The sequence below is a fragment of the Salvelinus namaycush genome, chromosome 1, assembly GCF_016432855.1.
Source record: "Salvelinus namaycush isolate Seneca chromosome 1, SaNama_1.0, whole genome shotgun sequence".
Classification (NCBI taxonomy): domain Eukaryota; kingdom Metazoa; phylum Chordata; class Actinopteri; order Salmoniformes; family Salmonidae; genus Salvelinus; species Salvelinus namaycush.
Window position 1 is genome coordinate 41,780,510 of NC_052307.1, and position 23,733 is coordinate 41,804,242.

Below are 23,733 nucleotides of genomic sequence, written 5' to 3' on the forward strand. Positions count from 1 at the left end.
GATATTTGTTTGTGAAATCTGATCTTGTCTGATTCCCATGCTCCACTTCTTGATGCAAAATAACCTGTTATGTTTAGCTTAGTCTTGAGAACCTCCCATTGTGTATAAAAAAGGGGGCGTAGTACACATTTTTGGGAAAGGGGAGCCCTTTTGTGATAGTTAATTCATCAGGGAACCCCTTATAATTAGAAAACAACTTGATTGAGATTAAAAATTGCATACAAGGACATTTACTAGGACTTCGGCAGTGCATCGCCGGACGAACCATGTCTCGGCCCCTGAGAAGGAACATTTTAAAGGCCCGCCTCTTGGCATTGGAGAGAATTTTTCAGTATGAGTTCAATTCCTGCAATTCTACACATTTTGTCATGTGGCAGAGAACTTTGTTACAGTGCATTTGTTCCCAGAAATATTTTTGGGGATTACGAAAAGGAGTACTTTGGATACCATTATCCCTGTGAGGCTCCAAGGCCCATGTTGCCCAGGGTTAAGAACATATATTGTACATTAATAATATTACATTGTATTGTATTACACCCTCGAAAATTATTCCATGGATCCCTTGGCCAAAATTAGATTAATCTGTTAGTAATATTCATATTTTGGGGGGAAATTGCCATGCTGGAGAAGACGGTTAGGGGTTGGGGGCTAGCTGACGATGTCCCTCACTACCAGCCACAGGTGTAGAAGCACGGTGGCTAGGAAAAACTCCCTAGAAAGGCCAAAACCTAGGAAGAAACCTAGAGAGGAACTAGGCTATGAGGGGTGGCCAGTCCTCTTCTGGCTGTGCCGGGTGGAGATTATAACATAACATGGTCAAGATGTTCAAATGTTCATAAATGACCAGCATCAAATAATAATAATCACAGTAGTTGTCGAGGGTGCAGCAAGTCAGCACCTCAGGAGTAAATGTCAGTTGGCTTTTCATAGCCGATCATTAAGAGTATCTCTTAATGATAGCACGTCCGGTGAACAGGTCAGGGTTCCATAGCCGCAGGCAGAACAGTTGAAACTGGAGCAGCAGCACGGCCATGTGGACTGGGGACAGCATGGAGTCATCATGCCAGGTAGTCCTGAGGCATGGTCCTAAGGCTCAGGTCCTCCGAGAGAGAGAAAGAAAGAGAGAAAGAGAGAATTAGAGAGAGCATACTTAAATTCACACAGGACACCGGATAAGACAGCAGAAGTACTCCAGATATAACAAACTGACCCTATTCCCCTGACACATAAACTACTGCAGCATAAATACTGGAGGCTGAGACAGGAGGGGTCAGGAGACACTGTGGCCCCATCCGATGATACCCCCAGACAGGGCCAAATAGGAAGGATATAACCCCACCCACTTTGCCAAAGCACAGCCCCCACACCACTAGAGGGATATCTTCAACCAACAACTTACCATCCTGAGACAAGGCCGAGTATAGCCCACAAAGATCTCTGCCACGGCACAACCCAAGGGGGGGCGCCAACCCAGACAGGAAGATCACGTCAGTGACTCAACCCACTCAAGTGACGCACCCCTCCTAGGGACGGCATGAAAGAGCACCAGTAAGCCAGTGACTCAGCCCCTGTAATAGGGTTAGAGGCAGAGAATCCCAGTGGAGAGAGGGGAACCGGCCAGGCAGAGACAGCAAGGGCGGTTCGTTGCTCCAGAGCCTTTCCGTTCACCTTCACACTCCTGGGCCAGACTATATAGATTACTGCACCTGTACATAGCCCATCTATAATTCAGCCCAAACAACTACCTCTTTACCTACTGTATTTATTTATTTATTTTGCTCCTTTGCACCCCATTATTTCTATCTCTACTTTGCACTTTCTTCCACTGCAAACCAACCATTCCAGTGTTTTTTACTTGCTATATTGTATTTACTTCGCCACCATGGCCTTTTTTATATTTTTATTTATTTATATATATATTTTGTTTGCCTTCACCTCCCTTATCTCACCTCACTTGCTCACATTGTATATAGACTTATTTTTCACTGTATTATTGACTGTATGTTTGTTTTACTCCATGTGTAACTATGTGTTGTTGTATGTGTCGAACTGCTTTGCTTTATCTTGGCCAGGTCGCAATTGTAAATGAGAACGTGTTCTCAATTTGCCTACCTGGTTAAATAAAGGTGAAATAAAAATAAATAAATAAACACTCAATCATATGACCCACTGAAGAGATGAGTCTTCAGTAAAGACTTAAAAGTTGAGACATGGGTAGGCAGACCATTCCATAAAAATGGAGCTCTGCGTCTTGTGACCGTAGCGTACTTGTAGGTATGTACGGCAGGACCAAATCGTAAAGATAGGTAGGAGCAAGCCCATGTAATGCTTTGTAGGTTACCAGTAAAACCTTGAAATCAGCCCTTGCCTTAACAGGAAGCCAGTGTAGGGACTTGACATGGATTGTGTATGCATGCCATTCAGAGGGTGAATGGGTAAGACAAAAGATTGAAGTACCTTTCAACATGGGCTAGCATCTTTGTGGAACAGTTTAAAAAAAATTGTATGGTTGAGAGGGATGAGGCTAAAGGTATGGCAAATAAGTCTGGCAGCCCAACTGATTGGCAAATGTACTACAAATTAAGAAATCACTTGATTAAGCTAAATAAAAATAAACTACTACTATGAAAAAGATAAATTATATAAATAATGATAGTAAAAAGCTTTGGAGCACCTTAAATTACATTTTGGGGGGAAAAGCCAACTCAGCTCAATCATTCATTGAATCAGATAGCTCATTTATCACAAAACCCACTGATATTGCCAACTACTTTGACTTTTTCATTGGCAAGACAAACAAACTTAGGGATGATATGCCAGCAACAAACACTGACACTACACATCCAAGTATATCTGACCAAATTATGAAAGACAAGAATTGTACTTTTGAATTCTGTAAAGTCAGTGTGGAAGAGGAGAAAAAAATATTGTTGTCTATCAACAATGACAAGCCACTGGCGTCTGACAATCTGGATGGAAAATTACTGAGGATAATATCGGACGATATGTGACTCACCACCTGGATTTGGCTTTATGTTGCGAAATTGTGTTTTTTACATTGGATAAAAGTACAGACTCAGGGCTACAAAATTGTATATCATACACTGCATTTGAGGAATAATGGGAAAGTAATTCTGCTTTTGAGAAAATCGCCTTTGAATGTTTTGGTATCTAGTGAAGAGCTCTTATTTGTCAACACCCGTTCAGCATCGTTCAGCTTTACTTAAGCTTTAGCCCCACCCATCTCGTTTCGCTCTCAGAGCGCAGACTTCACGATCTGGCCGATGATTTGTTTACCTCTGGATAACATTAAAAACAGCCTAACCAGCTCTGCTGGCAACAATTTCATTACACTTTTTTGCAGACGTTTACTGACACCGGACATATTCAACGGGGGATGTACACACGTCACGTAATGTTAGCTAACGAGCCAGCCAGCTAATGTTAGCTTGTTAAACAACAATGAACAAAGTGCCAACACTGCCTAACATTAGGCTCTAACTAGAAAAGCAAACAGCTCTGGGAAATGAATAATAACGTCCGCTAGGGAGCCAGCCAGCTAACAGTATACTTTAGCTTAAGACATATAGCTAGCTATCTAGGTAAACAATGAACCTAGCTAGGTAAACAACGTTTAAGATCACACATGTCACATAGCGTTAGCTAATGAGCCAGCCAGCTAACGTTATGTAGCGACCCTCACAGACAGCGGTGTGTTATGTGGTAGGCTATTAGTGGGTTGTGTTGAACTTACCAGTGTTCGCGGGGTCCGACATGTCAATCAACCTGCTATCTGCCAATCACAGGGATGCCTGGAATGTTCTGATGCCGGGCATCCTGGTGTTTGGCGGAGTGGCGTGGAGGGGGGTTGGGCAGGGGGATGGAGCATTGGAAGTTAAGACCAGGTTTAGCCATTGTTCTCTCTCTTACGTCTGGGCTTCACAAGAGAAGGTCACGGTTGGCTTGTTTATTTTGTTTATTTGGCGTGGGCTACGGCCAAACAGTAGCCTGTGTAAAGATGGGTTAATAAACCATCAATTCGTAAACTCAACCCTCTGTCTGGACAATTGTTCCTTTATGATCTTGTCAGGTCATTACAGTTAGCTAGCTAAACAACAATAAGCAAAGTGGCAACATTGCCTCAGTAGGCTGGACACATGACATTCTGTTGTCATCAAAGGCCACTAAATACCTTCTGCCCTTGGAATGCTGAGCTCCCCCCATTGTTTGCCTATAGAGAAGCACGCTGGTATATTTTGCCAAATATCTCGCAATGTGTATATTTAGATTTTTTCAAGTCGGACACGTATTCCGTTGCCATCAAACACTAGAACAGAAATAGTCAGAAGTTGCCATTTTTTTCCTACTTTCTCATTATGCAGACATAAGCACACTTGGCATCATCGAGGTTCGGATGTTTACTTTCTACACAATTTATTTTTCAGTTTCGTCCTAAGAACAGATTGTAGTGGTCAAATAAAAAGGGCTACATTTTTTTGGTGCCATTTAGGCGAAATGTAATTCTAAGCGTCACTCCAGTCAAAACAGGCTCTGTGAATGTTCGATTCCATTAATTTTCTATGGGCTTGCACTAGTGTTCCAGCTTAACCAACGTTCTTTTGCCATTTTTCAGCCTTGGGTGAATTTTGACTCGTTCTATTGTTCAGCCTAGACACAGTGCTGGGAACTAACCAACCAGGTCCAATGTTAGCTAGCTAACATTAGACTAACTAGAAAAGCAAACGCTCTGGGAAACAAATAATGACCTCAGCTAGGGAGCCAGCCAGCTAACGTCAGCTAGCTAGCTAACAGTACACTTTAGCTTGAATTAAAACCACTTTCTGTCAAAATTAGAAATGTATAATATATGAAAATATGACGCTAAACTATCTTATTTTTACATTCAAACGGCTTTCCAATGAAGTCGTGACTTGCGACATATGCCTAGTTTCCTGTATCGGGTCAAGTATTGCCACTCCTATTTTCCACATCTTCAATTTAAGCCTACAAGAAAGTGTGTGCCCTCAGGCCTGGAGGGAAGCTAAAGTCATTCTGCTACCCAAGAATAGCAAAGCCCCCTTTACTGGCTTAAGTAGCCGACCAATCAGTCTCTTACCAACCCTTAGTAAACTTCTGGAAAAAATAGTGTTTGATCAGATACAATGCTATTTTACAGTAAACAAATTGACAACATACTTTTAGCATGCAAATAGGGAAGGACACTCAACAAGCACGGCACTTACACAAATGACTGATGATTGGCTGAAAGAAATTGATGATTGTGGGGGCTGTCTTGTTAGACTTCAGTGCAGCTTTTGACATTATCGATGATAGTCTGATGCTGGGCAAACTTGTGTTAGGGCTTTACACACCCTGCTAAAATGTGGATAAAGAGTTACTTGTCTAATAGAACACACAGGGTGTTCTTTAATGGAAGCCTCTCAAACATAATCCAGGTAAAAGCAGGAATTCCCCAGGGTAGCTGTTTAGGCCCCTTGCTTTTTTCAATCTTTACTAACGATATGCCACTGGCTTTGAGTAAGGCCAGTGTGTCTATGTATGCGGATGACTCAACACTATATACGTCAGATACTACAGCAACTGAAAAGACTGAAACACTTAACAAAAAGCTGCAGTTATTTTCGGCATGGCTAGCAGGGAATAAATCAGTCCTAAATATTTCTTAAACTAAAAGCATTCTATTTGGGACAAATCATTCACTAAACACTTAACCTCAACTACATCTCGTAATGAATAATGTGGAAATTGAGCAAGTTCAGGCGACTAAACTGCTTGGAGTTACCCTGTATTGTAAACTGTCATGGTCAAAACATATTGATACAACAGTAGCTAAAATGGGGAGAAGTCTGTCCATCATAAAGCACTGCTCTACCTTCTCAACAACACTATCAACAAGGCAGGTCCTACAGGCCCTGGTTTTGTCACACCTGGACTACTGTTCAGTCGTGTGGTCAGGTGCCACAAAGAGGGATTTCAGTTGGCTCAGAACAGGGCAGCACGGCTGGCCCTTAAAAGTGTACGGAGAGCTAACATTAATGACATGCATGTCAATCTCTCACAGCTTAAAGTGGAAGAGAGATTGACTTCCTCATTACTTGTTTTTGTAGGAGGTGTTGACAAGCTGAAGGTACCGAGCTATCTGTTTAAAATACTAGCACACAGCTCGGACACACATGCATACCCCACAAGACATGCCACCAGAGGTCTCTTCATAGTCCCCAAGTCCAGAACAGACTATGGGAGGCGCACAGTACTACATGGAACTCTATTCCACATAAGGTAACTGATGCAAGCAGTAGAATCAGATTTAAAAAGCAGGTAAAAATACACATTATGGAACAGCGGGGACTGTGAAGTAACACGAACATAGGCACAGATACATGCATACAAACACATGATAACATACGCACTATACAAACACGTACACATGGATTTTGCATTGTAGATATATGACAGTGGAGTATGGGCCTGAGGGCACACACTGAGTGTGTTGTGAATTCTATAATGAATGTATTTTTATACAAAATTGTATAACTGCCTTAATTTTGCCTTGGCAGCAGCTAATGGGGATCCATAATAAATACAAATACAAACACCTTGTAGAGTCCATGCCCTGACAAATTGAGGCTTTTCTGAGGTCAAAAGGGGGTGCAACTCAATATTAGGAAGGTGTTCCTAATGTTTGTACACTCAGTGTACATTATTACTTTGTGCATGGTCATTTATAGAGTGATTATGCAACATATCCTCACCTTTTGGTTCACGGCATGCCGATCGTTCTGCTATGCCACCATGTCTGTATCAATTATCAGTTAATCCAACTATACTTTTAACAGATCTGATATTTACTTTGAAGTGCAAAGTGTAGCAATACAGCTGAAATCAGTCATTGACACAGACATGGTGGTGCAGCAGGAAGCTCAGTATGCCTTGAACCAAGAGGTTGTGAGGACATGTTGAATAATAATTACTGTATAAATGATCATGTACTATGTGTACGTTGAAATTATTGAAATTATTGAATTATCATGTACTATGTGTACATGTACGTTGAAATTATTGAATGTCAAAAGCACTGTCTGTGTGTAACTAGTTCCACAACATTTTAAGTTGACTGAAAGTTCTCAAGTTGAAGCCAAGTTTGGTTCAACTAAAAATTGTAAGTTCAGGTAACACTTTGATCGAATAGTTGAGTAAACAAAAAAAGTGTGGAACCAGTTTCTTAATTATAATTAGTTGAAACAACTAAATTTTTTTCCAGTTAGGGTGTGTATATGTCTGTGTGTTTTTGCATATGTACATAAACGTAACTGCCAAAGTAAAGGAAACCCTAACAAAGTGGCTTAATAGGACGTTTGGTCACCACGAGCCAGAACCACTTAGAGTCTACATGTGTCTGGAACTCTGTTGGTGGGATGCGAGACCATTCTTCTACAAGAAATCCCATCAATTAGCATTGATGGTAGTGGAAAACGCAGTCTCAGGCATCGCTTCAGAATTTCCCAAAAGTGTTCAATTGGGTTAAGATCTGGTGACTGAGACGGCCATGGCATATGGTTTACATCGTTTTCATGCTAAGCAAATAATTCAGTGACAACTCGTGCCCTGTGGATGGGGGATTGTCATCTACCATAGCCATGGTAGACAAAATAATGGCCTGCCCAGCATTTTTATACATGACCCTAAGCTTGATGGGATTTTAATTGCTTATTTAACTCAGGATCTACACCTATATCTCCCATTTACTCAAGTGTTTCCATTACTGTTTCAGTTACCTGTACAGAATGTGTGTGGCCTGCTCTGTCTCTCTGGACCCTGCTGTTCAACATCAGGGTGTGTGTGTGCGTATGGATGTTCTCGCCCACACTCAGTCTCCTCAGTCCTTGGTTGTGTGTATACGCACATATATAGGTATGTGTACTGTTGTGTGTGTGTGTGTGTGTGTGTGTCATATGCTGCTCTCTGACAGGTTGTGGGGCAGACAGTCCTCTTCGTTGAGGAGTGAGGTGGTCTTGTCGGCCAAAAGGGAGGTGGTCTCCGGGGTGGGAGTTGGGTTGGGAGTGCAGGAGGATAGTTTGCCGGGAGTGGTGGTCAAAACGGGGTACGTGGTACCCTCCAGTCGAGTCTGGCCGAAGTCAGCTGACTGGGGGATGGAGTCCAGACGAGACGACATCACACCGTTCTGGTACTGGGCCTGCGAGATCTGAGAGGAAGGGAGGGAGAGATGGAGGGAGAAGGAAGGAGAAAGGGATGGAGAGAGAGAGAGAGAGAGAGAAAGAGAGAAAAGAGGAAGAGGAACAATGATCATTGTAGGTTATGGCTGGGAATGCTTTCAAATGTATTGTATTTCTAAAGCTTGGTGTTTGCTTTGATATAATTATGTAGAGAGATCAGTCTTAACTTTCTGCACCTTAGCTACCTTGTTGTGTTAGATTTCTCCAATGGACGGATGGTCCTCCTTACCTTGACAAATTGCAGGTCTGTGAGAGCTCGTACGTAAAAGTCGGGGGTGTATGTTGGTAAGGGGATAGTGAACTGAGTATTGAGCTGGCTATTGCTGCCGCTGACAGACAGAGACTCTGTACTATCTTCTGCGCTCAGAGATGCTGTCCTGTTCAAACCACTGATGTGTGACGGACAGCGGAACTCTGAAACACACACACATAAAGTGTAGTGTTAGAGTCAGCAAAAAAACACACACACTCACATGTGCAGACGCATGCACACAAGGATATGGCGATGGCACACAAAAAATGCATACACGCTCTAACACAGGTAAAATTGCAATGAACTGGTAGGCTAAATGTGAATAATGTGAATGCCACTGTCAAACCAGGCGAATGTGCATTCTAGAGACATAAAATACAGTTAATGCACGAGACATTACTTCTCAAAGCAAACACACACACATACAAACAAACACACACCCACTTTATGTTAAAAGTCAGAAGTGTTACACACACGCACACACACACACACACACACACACACACACACACACACACACACACACACACACACACACACACACACACACACACACACACACACACACACACACACACACACACACACACACCACACACACACACACACGTCACAAACTAGACATCTGTTAATTTCACACTGATACCACCAGATGTCGCAATTCGCAATGTTAGGCTACCATCGAATAACATACGATGCCAGTGCCTCTGAAGCGGAGCCACATGGATTTATAAAACATCTTAGCTGTCTGAACAGCCAGAAAGCACATGGAATCTGATATTTCAAGACACTCTAACTTGCTGTTTGGACAGTCAGAATTACGAAACTGATGTGTGAACAGCGTGTGCGTGTGAACAGTTTATGTCATGAACAGTGCTTGTGCCTATAGATATAGACGTGGTGTGTGCGCGCAGGGATGTTTCCCAATGCTGGAAGGGGGGCCTGGGTGAAAAAGTTTGGGAACCCCTGGAGTACAGTAGAGTATTTTATTTCAATGGAGTAGAGTATGGTACAGTAGAGTTTAATTCCGTAGAGTACAGTAGAGTTTGAGTCAGTAGAGAACAGTAGAGTGCATTAGAGTTGAATTCAGTAGAGTAGAGTACAGTTGAAATCAGTAGAGTAGAGTACATTAGAGTACAGTACAAAACAGTACACTATACTTTACTTTTCTTTGCTTTACCTGTACTCTAATGTGCTCTACTGTATTGTACATTACTATAATTTTCTTTACTGTATTGTACTGTAATGTACTGTACTCTGCTGTGCTTTGCTGTGCTATACTGTACTGTTCTTTCCAAACTTGTGAAAGATAGATTTGCATTTGCCAAGGCAGCAGCTTCTCTGCCTGGGGTCCAAACACATCAAGGCACTTACATTGCATATAAAACAAAAGATAAAATATAGATGTTGTTGGATGTCCAGACTGCACCAAAAAAGACTGTCGGTCCGGATAGGACCAAAAAAAGACGTCCTTAAGACGTTGCCTGACTATAAATGCTTAGTGGGATGCCTCTGTTGACTGGAAACGTTATTTTGCTGAAACCGAATTGTTTAGATTTGGTTTATCAAGGGCGCCAGGCTACGGAAGCTTCGGCAATGAGCCATCTGTCCGTAAACAACGGCTCGTGCGGGACGAAGTAAAATATAATTTGCTGAAGGAGCAATCACAAAGCACTCCTAACCAATAAATTGGAAAACTGTATGTGAGCCCTCCATGACAGTGCCATAATAATAACAAGTCCTAAACCAGGAGTTCACAAACTTTTGGCCTGTGACCCCATTTTGAGATCAAATTCTTTTCACGATCCGGCCAATGTTTACTTTGTAATTGACACTATGACAAAAATGTGTCAAAAATACTGTCAGACTGATTTGTAAGTATGGTTTGAAGTGAATGAAATGCATCAGAAAGGTATTGGGAAGTTTAGGAAAACATCAAGGAAGCTCATTCAGCAATAATTGTGTAAACGTGCTTATTTATATAATGAATATGAGTTTGGGGGGATAAAATAATTCAATATTACAGAATTAAACCTCTCACTAAAAGCATCAGTCATACGAAAGTTATACTTAAACCTCAACTGGAGAACCATTTCAGGTTTAAGTATAACTTTCATATGACTGATGCTTTTAGTGAGAGGTTTAGTTCTGTAATATTGAATTATTTTATCCCCCCAACCTCATCACTTGTTCAAAAATTGAATTTTTCCCTTTATCCAGATTACAACCTCTCACTTTCAGTTAATTGAAAATTGAACCTTTTTCAAAATATCTCCCTTTCAAAACACAAGCCATACACAAAGCTGGTTGCAATTCCAGTTCCATCCTCCAGAATAGACAGAATAAATAGTACGACAAAATATACAAATTGATTTAAAAAATATATTATGAAAAAAAAGGAATTCTCTTTGTTAATGATATTATGAATAGGAAAGGTGGAGTTATGGAACTATATATGGAAATGTTTGCTCTATCCTTTATGACATTCAACTGATTGCAGCATTACCACAAAAAATGGAGGAGGCAAGTGGAAGGGGTAGATGGTAGGAAAAGTGTTTGTTGGCCCTTTATTAAAGACCAAAATTGGTAACAACAAAAAATGTCATAAATAAAAACATATCAGTTTTACTATAGGACCAATTTGATCTTGTCCCATGTTTTCCTCAGATTACACAGACCCACATAGAATTTGAAAACAAATCCAATTTTGATAAACTCTCATATCTATTGGTTGAAATACCAGTGTGCTATCACAGCAGCAAGATTTGTGACCTGTTGCCACAAGAAAAGGGCAACAAGTGAAGAACAAACACCATTGTAAATACAACCCACATTTATGTTGATTTATTTCCCTTTTGTACTTATCTATTTGCACATCGTTACAACACTGTATATAGCCATAATATGCCATTTGAAATGTCTCTATTCCTTTGGAACCTTTGTGAGTGTAATGTTTACACATGATTGTTTATTTCACTTTTGTTTATTATCTAGTTCACTTGCTTTGGCAATGTAAACATATGTTTCCCATGACAATAAAGCCCCTTGAATTTAATTGAATTGAGAGGAGAGAGAGAAAGATCGAGAGAGAGAGAGAGAGGAAGCAGAGAGAAAAAGGTGTGCTTTGAGAGAGAGAGAGGGGAGAGAGAAACAGACAGAGCATATAATGGAAGAGAGAGAGGACTCGCCTAACGTGGGAGCACTGAGGGCCATGACACCGTAGAAGGAGAATGGTCCTGTCTCAAACTTCATGTTTTCGTTCCCGGCCTCCACTTCCACTCGCCCCTGAGAGACACAGAGAAACACAGACAATGGCTCAGGGAAAAGCAACAACAGAGATTGTCACTGTAATATTAAAATCTTGGGCGTTCCTGAGATGACAGAAAACAAAGACATGATACAGTCCCTATAGAGGAAATCCCCAATAAACTGGAATGCCAGTTTGAGAGGCCACTTGAGATACAGGCCCAACCAGAAGAGAGCAGAAAGAGGGAGGCCGGCCGCGGCCCATCAAATAAAATTTTATTGGTCACATACACATATTTAGCAGATGTTATTGCGGGTGTAGCAAAATGCTTGTGTTCGTAGCTCGAACAGTGCAGTAGTATCTAACAATTCACAACAATACATACATCTAAAAGTTAAATAATGGAATTAAGAAATTTATAAATATTAGGACGAGCAATGTCGTAGTGGCATTGACTAAAATACAGTAGAATAGCATACAGTATATACATATGAGATAAGAAAAGCAGTATGTAAACATTATTAAAGTGGCCAGTGATTCCATGTCTATGTATATAGGGCATCAGCCTCTAGGGTGTAGGGTTGAGTAGCCAGGTGGTAGCCGGCTAGTGATGGCTATTTAACAGTCTGATGGCCTTGAGATCTTTTTCAGTCTCTCGGTCTCAGCGTTGATGCACCTGTACTGACCTCGCCTTCTGGATGATAGCGGGGTGAACAGGCTGTGGCTTGGGTGGTTGATGTCCTTTGTGATCTTTTTGGCCTTCCTATGAAATCGGGTGCTGTAGGTGTCCTGGAGGGCAGGCAGAGTGCCCCCCGGTGATGCGTTGGGCAGACCGTACCACCCTCTGGAGAGCTCTGCGGTTGTGGGCAGTGCAGTTGCCGTACCAGGCGTTGATACAGACCGACAGGATGCTCTCAATTGTGCATCTGTAAAAGTTTCTGAGGGTCTTAGGGGCCAAGCCAAATTTCTTTGTTATTTCTACATTATCAGGTGAAGGAGGATATTCTCAGAGCAGCGAGAGAGAAGAGACAGGTGACATGGCAGGGATCTACAATTATGTTCTTCCCAGACTATTCTAAATGAGTTAACGACCGGAGGATGGCATTCAAACAGGTAAAAACTGAGATCAAACTCAATGAAGCAAAGCACAATTTTGACTCACCAGACGAAGCCTCAGCCTCATCCAGAGAAGATCTGCCAGAGAGGACCATTGAACCCAGAATTCTATTGGATGCAGGACTATCAAGATCTGTCTGATAAATGCCTTAGAAATTGCATTAATATAAATACACTCAGCCCTAGGGCTGGATTTGCCTGGACTGTTTCCTACCAGTAGGCTATTTTTATTTAATGTTTTTCTCAACAACAAAGAAATCTATATATTTTTAAGGGCCTTCAGATTAGCTCTATTTAAAGATTAAGTGTGAATTCAATGCAAAGCTATGATTTTCCAGTAAGTGGTGACAAAGAACTATAGCCACAGATATAACAATGAGACAGACATTTCACAGGATGTATAAAGGTGAAGCAATCGCTTCGCGTTTCCAGTCACTACCAAATACAGTGCATTCGGAAAGTATTCAGACCCCATGACCTTGATGAAGACCTGCTCCAGAGCACTCAGGACCTCAGACTGGGGCGAATGTTCACCTTCCAACAGGACAATGACCCTAAGTACACCGCCAAGACAACGCAGGAGTGGCTTCGGGACAAGTCTCTGAATGACCTTGAGTGGCCCAGCCAGAGCCCGGACTTGAACCCGATCGAACATGAAAATAGCTGTGCAGCGACGCTCCCCATCCAATCTGACAGAGCTTGAGAGGATCTGCAGAGAAGAATGGGAGATATTTGCCAAATACAGGTGTGCCAAGCTTGTAGCGTCATACCCAAGAAGACTCAAGGCTGTAATCGTTGCCAAAGGTGCTTTAACAAAGTACTGAGGAAAGGGTCTGAATACTTATGTAAATGTATATATTTCAGTATTTTTTTATATATATTTGAAAAATATATATATATATTTTTGCTTTGTCATTATTAGGTATTGTGTGTAAATTTATGAGGAAAATAATAAGGCTGTAACATAACTAAATGTGGAAGAACTGTACATACGCTTATTATGACTTCTTTATAACTCAATGACCAATATAGCTGAATTAAAATTTGCCAGCTGGAACCTTAAATGGATTAACCATATAATCAAGAAAAAGAAAACGTTAGCATATCTCACGTCTTCTAAGGTGGATGTAGCTTTTGTCCAGGAGACACATTTGAATAAAAAGGAATCAGAAAAACGAAAATGCTCTTGGGTGGGAAAGGCTTTCTCTGGCCCGGGTACAGGCAAATGCAGGGGAGTATCTATTCTCATACATAAGGAAGGCCGTGAACTTAACTGAAACTAAAGTGCTAATTGATTCAGATGGTCGTTATATAATAGTTTGCAGGCTCTGGATGGGAACTTCAGGTGTTCTTTGCAATATACTGAATATGCACCTAATGCAGACAGACACAATGTTTTTCATGTCTTATCTCAAACTCTCTTAGAACTGGGTGACATCCAAATATTGTTGGCGGGTGATTTTAACCAGATTCTCTACAAGGATCTTGACAGGTCTCAGCATAGAAACAGGGTGGAGAGTAAATCAGCAGCAGCAATAAGACTTCTAGCTAGGGATTTAGGTTTACTTTAGGATTGATTACTTCCTCATTTCACAGTTGCTATTTGATATATCTATCAGTGCTATTATAGGTAATACAGTAATTTCAGACCATGCTCCTGTGTTCATATGCCTTTCCAAGTTTTCACAGACTCCTAGGAGCCGCAGATTGTACTTGAACACGTCTCTGTTAAAATATAGTATATTCATCAAAATGATTAGTGATGAGATATCTATTTTTTTTAGCAAACTAGCAAGAGACAGAAAAGTACTCTGACGGTTTGGTGAGATACTCTTAAAGCATATTTGAGGAGGAGGATTATATTTTATGCTTCATTCAAGAAAATGACAGCCAATCTACTCTCCACCGAACTAGAATGTTAGCTTAAGGCACTTGACACCTTATACTCCCAAAACAGAGACAGAACTATGTTAAACAAGATAATCTCTACTATTGCTAATTATGAGTTTAATAAATAGATATCATAAAAAAGCTGAGTATGCACTGTTCCACCTTAACCAATCTTACTGGGAGATGGGTGAAAAACCTGCCCGCTTGCTGACATACAGACTAAAGCTGCAAAACAGTAGGAACCATATAGCTGGCATACGGTTGCAAGATTGTGCAATTTCTACCTCTTCAAAGCAGATAAATGAGGAGTTTAGAGGCTTCTACAACACCCTTTATACATCACAGGGTGTACTGGACAAACAAAAGTTGGATAGCTTTGTTGCACACCTGAATTTACCACAGCTCTCAGATAAGAATAGAGATTACTTAGATGCACCACTTAGGGTTGAAGAGATCTCTTAGGTTATCAAGAATATGCCTTCTAACAAGCCTCCCTTCTGACTTCTATAAAAAGTTTGGGACAATTATTACTCCAGTTTTGCTAGAGGTAAATAATGATGCATATAAAGTTGGATCTTTTCCCTCTTCCATGCATACAGCAATTATCTCTCTTATCCACTAAAAAGGGAAAGATCCACTTGATCCGATAGGATATCGGCCTATTTCTCTTATTAATAATGATGAAAAGATCTTAGCAAAAGTGCTTTCAAACAGATCGTCCTTCATTGGTAGCGTGATCAACCTGGATCAGACTGGCTTTATCCCCCACTTACACGATTTGGCATTTAAAACGTTGTATGACACTCCTTATGCCTGTGTTTTAACGAATGGTCTCATATCCAACCCTTTCCAGTTAAATAGAAATACAAGACAAGGATGGCCTTTAAGCTCCGGTCTATTTGTGCTAGCTTTGGAACCCCTGGCCCAGAAACTGAGAGGTCACCCGCTTATTCATGGAGTTATAGCGGGCAATATTCAGCATAAGCTTATGCTTTATGCAGAGGGCATGTTACTCTTCTTGTCTCAACATGAGATATCTGTCCCTACTTACTACAAACTGTTGACGGATTTACATTATTATCTGTTTATCATATTACCTGGCATAAATATGAGGCTCTTCCTTTATCTTTATCCACTCTCTTTAACATCGTTAGCATACTGGTTATTGTTCGGAATTTCGTATGACTCAGGTGCCCAAAGTAAACTGCATGTTACTCAGGCCCAGAAGCTAGGATATGCATATAATTGGTAGCATTGGATAGAAAACACTATCCAATGCTACAAATTGTGTCTGTGGGTATAACATAACTGATATGACAGGCATAAACCCGAGAAAAATCCACCTGGAATTTTCTTTTTTTGAGGTCACACGCCATTTCAATGTTAGCCTATGGGATATAAAAATAGATAGGACCCAGATTGCAGTTCCACTAGATGTCAACAATCTTTAGAAATGGGTTTCAGGCTTGTTTTTGAAAAATGAGCAAGTAGTTGTAGTTTTTCCAAGGTGTCTCTCATTAGAAAATTTGTCTTGTTGGCATGTGAATGAAGTGCGCGCTCTTCGTTATTTATCTTCCATATTGAACATACTATTCTCCATCTTAAATATTATCGTTTGAGATATTAGAGTACCTGAGGATTAATTAGAAACATTGTTTGACTTGTTTGGACGAACTTTACTGTTAACTTTTTGGATTCGTTTGTATGCATGTTGAACAAGTGGATCACTGAGATCATTGGCGCCAACTAAACTGCCTTTTTTGGATATAAAGAAGGACTTTATCGAACAAAACGACTATTCATTGTGTAGCTGGGACCCTTGGGATTGCAAACAGAGGAAGATCTTCAAAGGTAAGTGATTTATCTAATCGCTATTTGTGATTTTGTGACGCCTGTGCAGGTTGAAAAAGTATTTTGATGTGGGGCGCTGTTAAAAGATTTTATCAAGGTTTAAGATAAATGATTAAATAATTCTACCTGGAAACTTAACCATTAGGGATTAGAGGTTATGTAGCATGGACAAGGATTTATTAAAGCTGATAAACATAAGTCCAAGTCCAAAACAAAGAGGAGCCTTAACCTATGTTTTAACCGACCCGGCTATAACTCTGGGGAGATAAGATAGGATGGGGAGAGACCCTCCAGGTTTCCCTTATCTGGGGGGGACTGGAACTGTCAGCTGGGTAGTGATCAACTGTGGTGAGAATTGTAGAGACCAAGAAAGCTCTCCTAATGTTAGTGTGTATGTATGTGCGTATGTTAAGAGAATGTTATAAAGGGAACATCATTGTATATGCACAGGAGAGCTCTCGCAAATAAACTTGGATTTGATCAATTGTGAGCTAGGAATTCTGTCTGTTTCATTTAAAACCAGAACTTTACAACCTCTGGGTTGCAGACAGATTAAGATAATTGAAATTTATGAACATTGATTACAAAATTCTATAACAGGCGCTGCCCTCAGATAATTGCATGGTATGCTTTTGCCGTAAAGCCTTTTTGAAATCTGACAGCGCGTTTGGTTTAACAAGAAGTTAAGCTTTTAAATGATGTATGACACTTGTATTTTCATGAAAGTTTAATATTACGTTTTTGTATTTTGAATTTCGCGCTCTGCAGTTTCACCGGATGTTGTCGTAGGTGTCCCGCTAGCGGTTCATGCGCCCAAACATTAACCGATGGACATGGAGATGGTCCCGTAAGGGTATCAAATACCTTGGCATTCTAATACCACCCAGCCACAGGGATATTGTTGGAGAGAATATGAAACCCTTACTTCTAAAAAAGAACAAATAATTTTGCTAGAAGGTCAAAAATATATATTTCATTATGGGGTATAATGATGCTGGCACCTGTAATATATGATCTTTATATCCAGGAATCTTACTTTAAAGATATTTACAGGCTGTCACGATCGTCTTGAGGATAATGAGTGGACCAAGGAGCAGCGTGTGAAAAATACATCTTCTTTTATTTAGAGAAGACGAAACACGAAAAACGAACACTTTTACAAAACAAAACAACAAACGACCGTGAAGCTACAAACGTAAGTGCATACACAAGCTACAAACGTTAAACATAGCCAATCACCCACAAACGCATAATGCCTATGGCTGCCTTAAATATGTCTCCCAATCAGAGACAAATGAAAGACAGCTGTCTCTGATTGAGAACCACTCAGGCAACCATAGACATACCTAGACACATTTACTAAACCCAACACCCCCTTTACCATATAACCACCCAAGACAAGACAAAAACACAAACATTCCCCATGTCACACCCTGACCTAACTAAAATAATAAAGAAAACAAAGAATACTAAGGCCAGGGCGTGACACAGGCATGTCCTAGATTTTCTTTGGGGTAACTCTCAGCACCTTTTAGGTATAAAAAAAACTTCCATCTCCCCCCCCAAAAAGGTGGATTTGGTTTCCCTAGCTTCAGGTGTTACTACTGGGCTATCAATGTCAAACATACCAGTATTCGGTTGCCATGTTGGAAGGGAGGGTCTAAACCAGGCTGGTTCCAGATAGAGTCTGAGGCCTGTGGGGGAGTTTCGCCCTGGCTTGGAATGTTTGGCACAGTGAGACCACAACTGAAGGATCACCCCACTGTTACAAACACCAGAACCTTGTAGAGTAAGATACATAGAGCTGGACGCTCTGACCTTTATAAATCGCTTCACACCCCTCTGTGGCACAATAAGCGTATCCTAATTGGAGGTAAACAATGTTTTGGGTACAGTGGCAAAAAGTAGGAATCAATTATCTGTTGGATCTATTTGATGAGCAATCATTTTGCCCAAATTACCGAGAAGTATAAGCTGCCACAGAATCAATATTGGAGACACCTCGAGCTACGAAGTTCTTTGTCAAAATGATTGGGAAGCCCCTGTACCTGTCCCATAGCCAGCCCGATTAAATAAATACTATCCAAGCCATTAACCCATACAGGAGTGGCTCCAATAATTTATAATCTGCTATAGGAGCAATTGTCTGATCCTTTAAATTAGGTTAAAGAATAATGGGCAAAATAATTTCCTCGAGATATATCCCATGAGGAGTGGAAATCTTGCCTAATTTGAATACCATGTACAGTATAAAGAAATGGGAAATTAATTTATTCAGTTGAAAATAAAATATAGATGGCACTGGACTCCACAAAGGTTATATAAGCTTAAGTTCATACCAGACGACAGATGTTGGAGATGTAAAGGTGATGATGCTTCTATTACACATATACTCTGTTCATGTCCAGTGCTAAGAGATTGGTGGAATAATATCCAACAAGTTGTATTTGAGGTTATTGTAAAACTGTAAATGTTGGGCTCAACAACTGAACATGAGGACTAGGTTTACACTTCCTTTGAAAAGAGATGGCTTACATGCTTACCACACCGCTCTCGTCGTGTGCGTGAGCGCGAGCGTTGCAAAATAAATGTACATATGAATGTTATTCAATCACGGCACCCACACTGCCTCTCCCATCTCCTCATTTGTTTTTAGGAGCATATACCCACGTGGGTGATTGAAAGATGAACTGGGGTCCACACTCCAGTCCAGTTGGTAGTGGTAATGCACATTAAAGTTGGTTGTCAACTGCTACTGGTGTAAAGTACATAAGTAAAAATACTTGTAAGTACTATTTCTTTTTATTTAAACTTTATTTAACTAGGCAAGTCAGTTAAGAACAAATTCTTATTTACAATGACAGCCCAGGAACAGTGGGTTAACTGCCGTGTTCAGGGGCAGAATGACAGATTTATTTTTACTTTGTCAGCACAGGGATTCGATCTAGCAACCTTTTGGTTACTGGCCCAACACTCTAACCACTAGGCTACCTGCTGCTACTTAAGTAGTTTTTTGGGGTATCTGTACTTTACTCTACTATTAATATTTTTTACAACTTTTACTCCACTATATTCCTAAAGAAAATAATGTACTTTCTACTCCTTATATTTTCTCTGACACCCAAATGTACTCATTACATTTTGTATGCTTAGCAGGACAGGAAAATGGTCTAATTCACACACTTATCAAGAGAACATCCCTGGTCATCCCTGCTGCCTCTGATCTGGCAGACTCACTAAACACAAATGCTTCGTTTGTGAATTTTATATGAGTGTTGAACTGTGGCTCTGGCTATCCGTAAATTAAACAAAAACAAGAAAATCGTGTTGTCTGGTTTGCTTAATATAAGACATTTTAAATGATTTATACTTTTGATACTTAAGTACATCTAAAACCAAATACTTAAGATTTTTACTCAAGTAGTATTTTACTGGGTGACTCACTTTTACTTGAAACATTTTCTTTTAAGGTATTTTTACTATTACTCAAGTATAAAAATTGGGTACTTTTTCCACCACTGCCAACAGCCATATAAAGTCCAAAGAAGAAGAAGAAGCATGAAGGAGGAGAGATTACTAGAAACAAACTCGTTTTACCCTTTTATATGTGGATTCATTGTTGGAGTAGAGGACCTTGTGCATTTCAGGTAAAATAACAACCCAATGTTTGTTTCCCAGGACGAATTTGATAGCAACAGCAAGCTAGCTAGCTAGCCAAATTGCCATAAATGTTTAATGCTTTTCGACCTGTCTCCAAATTCATATAGTTGGTTCAGTGCTCGTTTTGATATTTCAACATGCGTGTGTCCTGATCGCGTCTGGTGTAGGTAGATGAAATCGACATGCGCGCGAAGGCACACGCAGATGTACGTGTACGAGCGGTCTCGTGTTTTCCTTGATGGCCAAAAAGCTAAATTTGTCTCATCTGACCAGAGTACCTTCTTCCATATGTTTGGGGAGTCTCCCACATGCCTTTTGGCGAACACCAAACGTGTTTGCTTATTTCTTACTTTAAGCAATGGCTTTTTTTCTGACTACTCTTCCGTAAAGTCCAGCTCTGTGGAGTGTACGGCTTAAAGTGGTCCTATGGACAGATACTCCAATCTCCGCTGTGGGTTATCTTCAGGGTTATCTTTGGTCTCTTTGTTGCCTCTCTGATTAATTCCCTCCTTGCCTGGTCCATGAGTTTTGGTGGGCGGCCCTCTCTTGGCAGGTTTGTTGTGATGCCATATTCTTTAAAATTTTTAATAATGGATTTAATGGTGCTCTGTGGGGTGTTCAAAGTTTCTGATATTTTTTTATAACCCAACCCTGATCTGTACTTCTCCACAACTTTGTCCCTGACCTGTTTGGAGAGCTCCTTGATCTTCATGGTGACGCTTGCTTGGTGGTGACGCTTGCTTAGTAGTATTGCAGACTCTGGGGCCTTTCAGAACAGGTGTATATATACTGAGATCATGTGACACTTAAATTGCACACAGGTGGACTTTATTTAACTACTTATGTCACTTCTGAAGGTAATTGGTTGCACCAGATCTTATTTAGAGGATTCATAGCAAAGGGGGTGAATACATATGCACGCACCAATTTTCAGTGAAAAAAAGAAAAAAAAAAACATTTCAACAAGTAATTTTTTTCATTTCACTTCACCAGTTTGGACTATTTTGTGTATGTCCATTACATGAAATCCAAATAAAAATCAATTTAAATTATAGGTTGTAATGCAACAAAATAGGAAAAATGGGGGAAGAATAGTAGGTGGATGGACAGACAGACAGACAGACAGACAGACAGACAGACAGACAGACAGACAGACAGACAGACAGACAGACAGACAGACAGACAGACAGACAGACAGACAGACAGACAGACAGACAGACAGACAGACAGACAGACAGACAGCGATAGATGGACAGACAGACAGACAGACAAAGATATAGTTAGGTGGACAGACAGACAGAGAGATAGATAGTGTCTTCAGAAAGTATTCACATCCCTTGACCTTTTACACATTTTGTTATGTTACAGCCTGTATTTAAAATTGATTCAATTGAGATGTTGTGTCACTGGCCTACACACAGTACTCCATAATGTCAAAGTGGAATTATGTTTGTAGAAATTTGTACAAATTAATAAAAAATGATAAGTGACATGTCTTGAGTCAATGGCAAGCCAAAACAAGTCACATAATAACTTGCATGGACTCACTCTGTATGCAATAATAGTGTTTAGTATGATTTTTGAATGACTACCTCATCTCTGTGCAGTACCTCACACTTACCATTATCTGTAAGGTCCCTCAGTCAAGCAGTGAATTTCAAACACAGATTCAACCAAAAGACCAGGGAGGTTTTTCAATGCCTCGTAAAGAAGGGCACCCATTGGTAGATGGGTAAAAAAAAAGACAGACATCGAATGTCCCTTTGAGCATGGTGAAGTTATTAATTAAACTTTGGTTGGTATATCAATACACCCAGTCACTACAAAAGATACAGGCGTTCTTCCTAACTCAGTTGATGGAAAGGAAGGAAACCGCTCAGGGACTTCACCATGAGGCCAATGGTGACTTTAAAACAGTTACACAGTTTAATGGCTGTGATAGGAGAAAACTGAGGATGGATCAACAACATTGTAGTTACTCCACAATACTAACCTAAATGACTGAGTGAAAAGAAGGAAGCCTGTACAGAATACACATATTCCAAAACATGCATTCTGTTTGCAGTAAGGCACTAAAGTAAAACTGCAAAACAAGAGGCAAAGAAATGGACTTTATGTCCTGAATACAAAGTTAAGTTTGAGGCAAATCCAACAAGACATCACTGAGTATCACTCTTCATATTTTCAAGCATGGTGGTGGCTGCATTATGTTATGGGTATGCGTGTCATTGGCAAGGACTAGGGAGTTTTTTAGGATAAAAATAAATGGAATATAGCTAAGCACAGGCAAAATTTAAAAAAAACTGCTTCCAACTGACACTGGGAGACAAATTTACCTTTCAGCAGGACAACAACCTAAAACACAAGGCCAACTATACACTGGACTTGCTTACCAAGATGACATTGAATGTTCCTGAGTGGCCTAGTTATAGTTTAGACTTAAATAGGTTTGGAAATCTATGGCAAGACTTGAAAATGGCTGTCTAGCAATGATCAACAACCAACTTGACAGAGTTTGGATTGTACAATGTGCAAATATTGTACAATCCAGGTGTGAATAGATCTTAGAGACTTACATATAAATGCCTGGATTATTTATATTTTGGTGAAAATATTAAACTGTCAAGAGGAGTAAAACAAGGTTGCCCACTATCAGCATATCTATTTATTATGGCCATCGAAATGTTAGCTATTCAAATCAGATCCAACAATAATATCAAGTGGCTAGAAACTCAGGGCTTAACTTCACTAGGGTAGGGGGCAGCAGTCTTTAGAAATAGTTTCAGGCTTGTATTCTGAAAAATGAGGGAATAAGAGCATTCGGAATGACTGGACGCTAAAGTGTCGCAGAGCTTTTTCATGTGCTCGACAGAGAGAGAGCAATTCTTGTTTACCTTTTAAATTGACAACGTTATTGTCCGGTTGAAATATTATCGATTATTTAGGCTAAAAACAACCTGAGGATTGAATATAAACATCGTTTGACATGTTTTTATGAACTTTACGGATACAATTTGGATTTTTTGGTCTTCCTGTTTTGACTGCGTTTGAGCCTGTGGATTACTGAAGAAAACGTGCGAACAAAACAGAGGTTTTTGTATATAAAGAGACTTTATCGAACAAAATAAACATTTATTGAGTAAATGAATGTCTGCTGAGTGCAACCATATGAATATCATCAAAGGTAAGGGATTCATTTTATCTCTATTTTTGACTCTGACTCTGTTCTACTTGGCTGGTTACTGTTTGTAATGAATTGTCTAGTGGGCTATGTTCTCAAATAATCGTAAGGTATGCTTTCGCCGTAAAGCATTTTTGAAATCTGACACCGTGGTTGGATTCACAAGACGTTCATCTTCATTTTGTTTTCTGAATTTTTATAATGAGTATTTCTGTATTTGAATTTGGCGCCCAGCAGTTTCACAGACTGTTGAAGAGGTGGGACGCTAACGTCCCACATA

At 40.2% G+C, this 23,733-nt stretch overlaps 1 protein-coding gene across 1 annotated transcript in view; it reads right to left on the reverse strand.

Annotated features, from left to right (window-relative positions):
• Window positions 1–7,969: 7,969 nt before the first annotated feature.
• LOC120055364 (metal transporter CNNM4-like) overlaps window positions 7,970–23,733 on the reverse strand; it is a 52,526-nt gene continuing 36,762 nt past the window's right edge. Inside the window, exons 5-7 of the mRNA XM_039003235.1 lie at window positions 11,697–11,793; window positions 8,485–8,669; window positions 7,970–8,224 (exon numbers count right to left, since the gene is read on the reverse strand). Of these exons, the coding sequence (XP_038859163.1) occupies window positions 7,970–8,224; window positions 8,485–8,669; window positions 11,697–11,793 (537 nt within the window). The remainder of the gene's footprint in view (window positions 8,225–8,484; window positions 8,670–11,696; window positions 11,794–23,733) is intronic.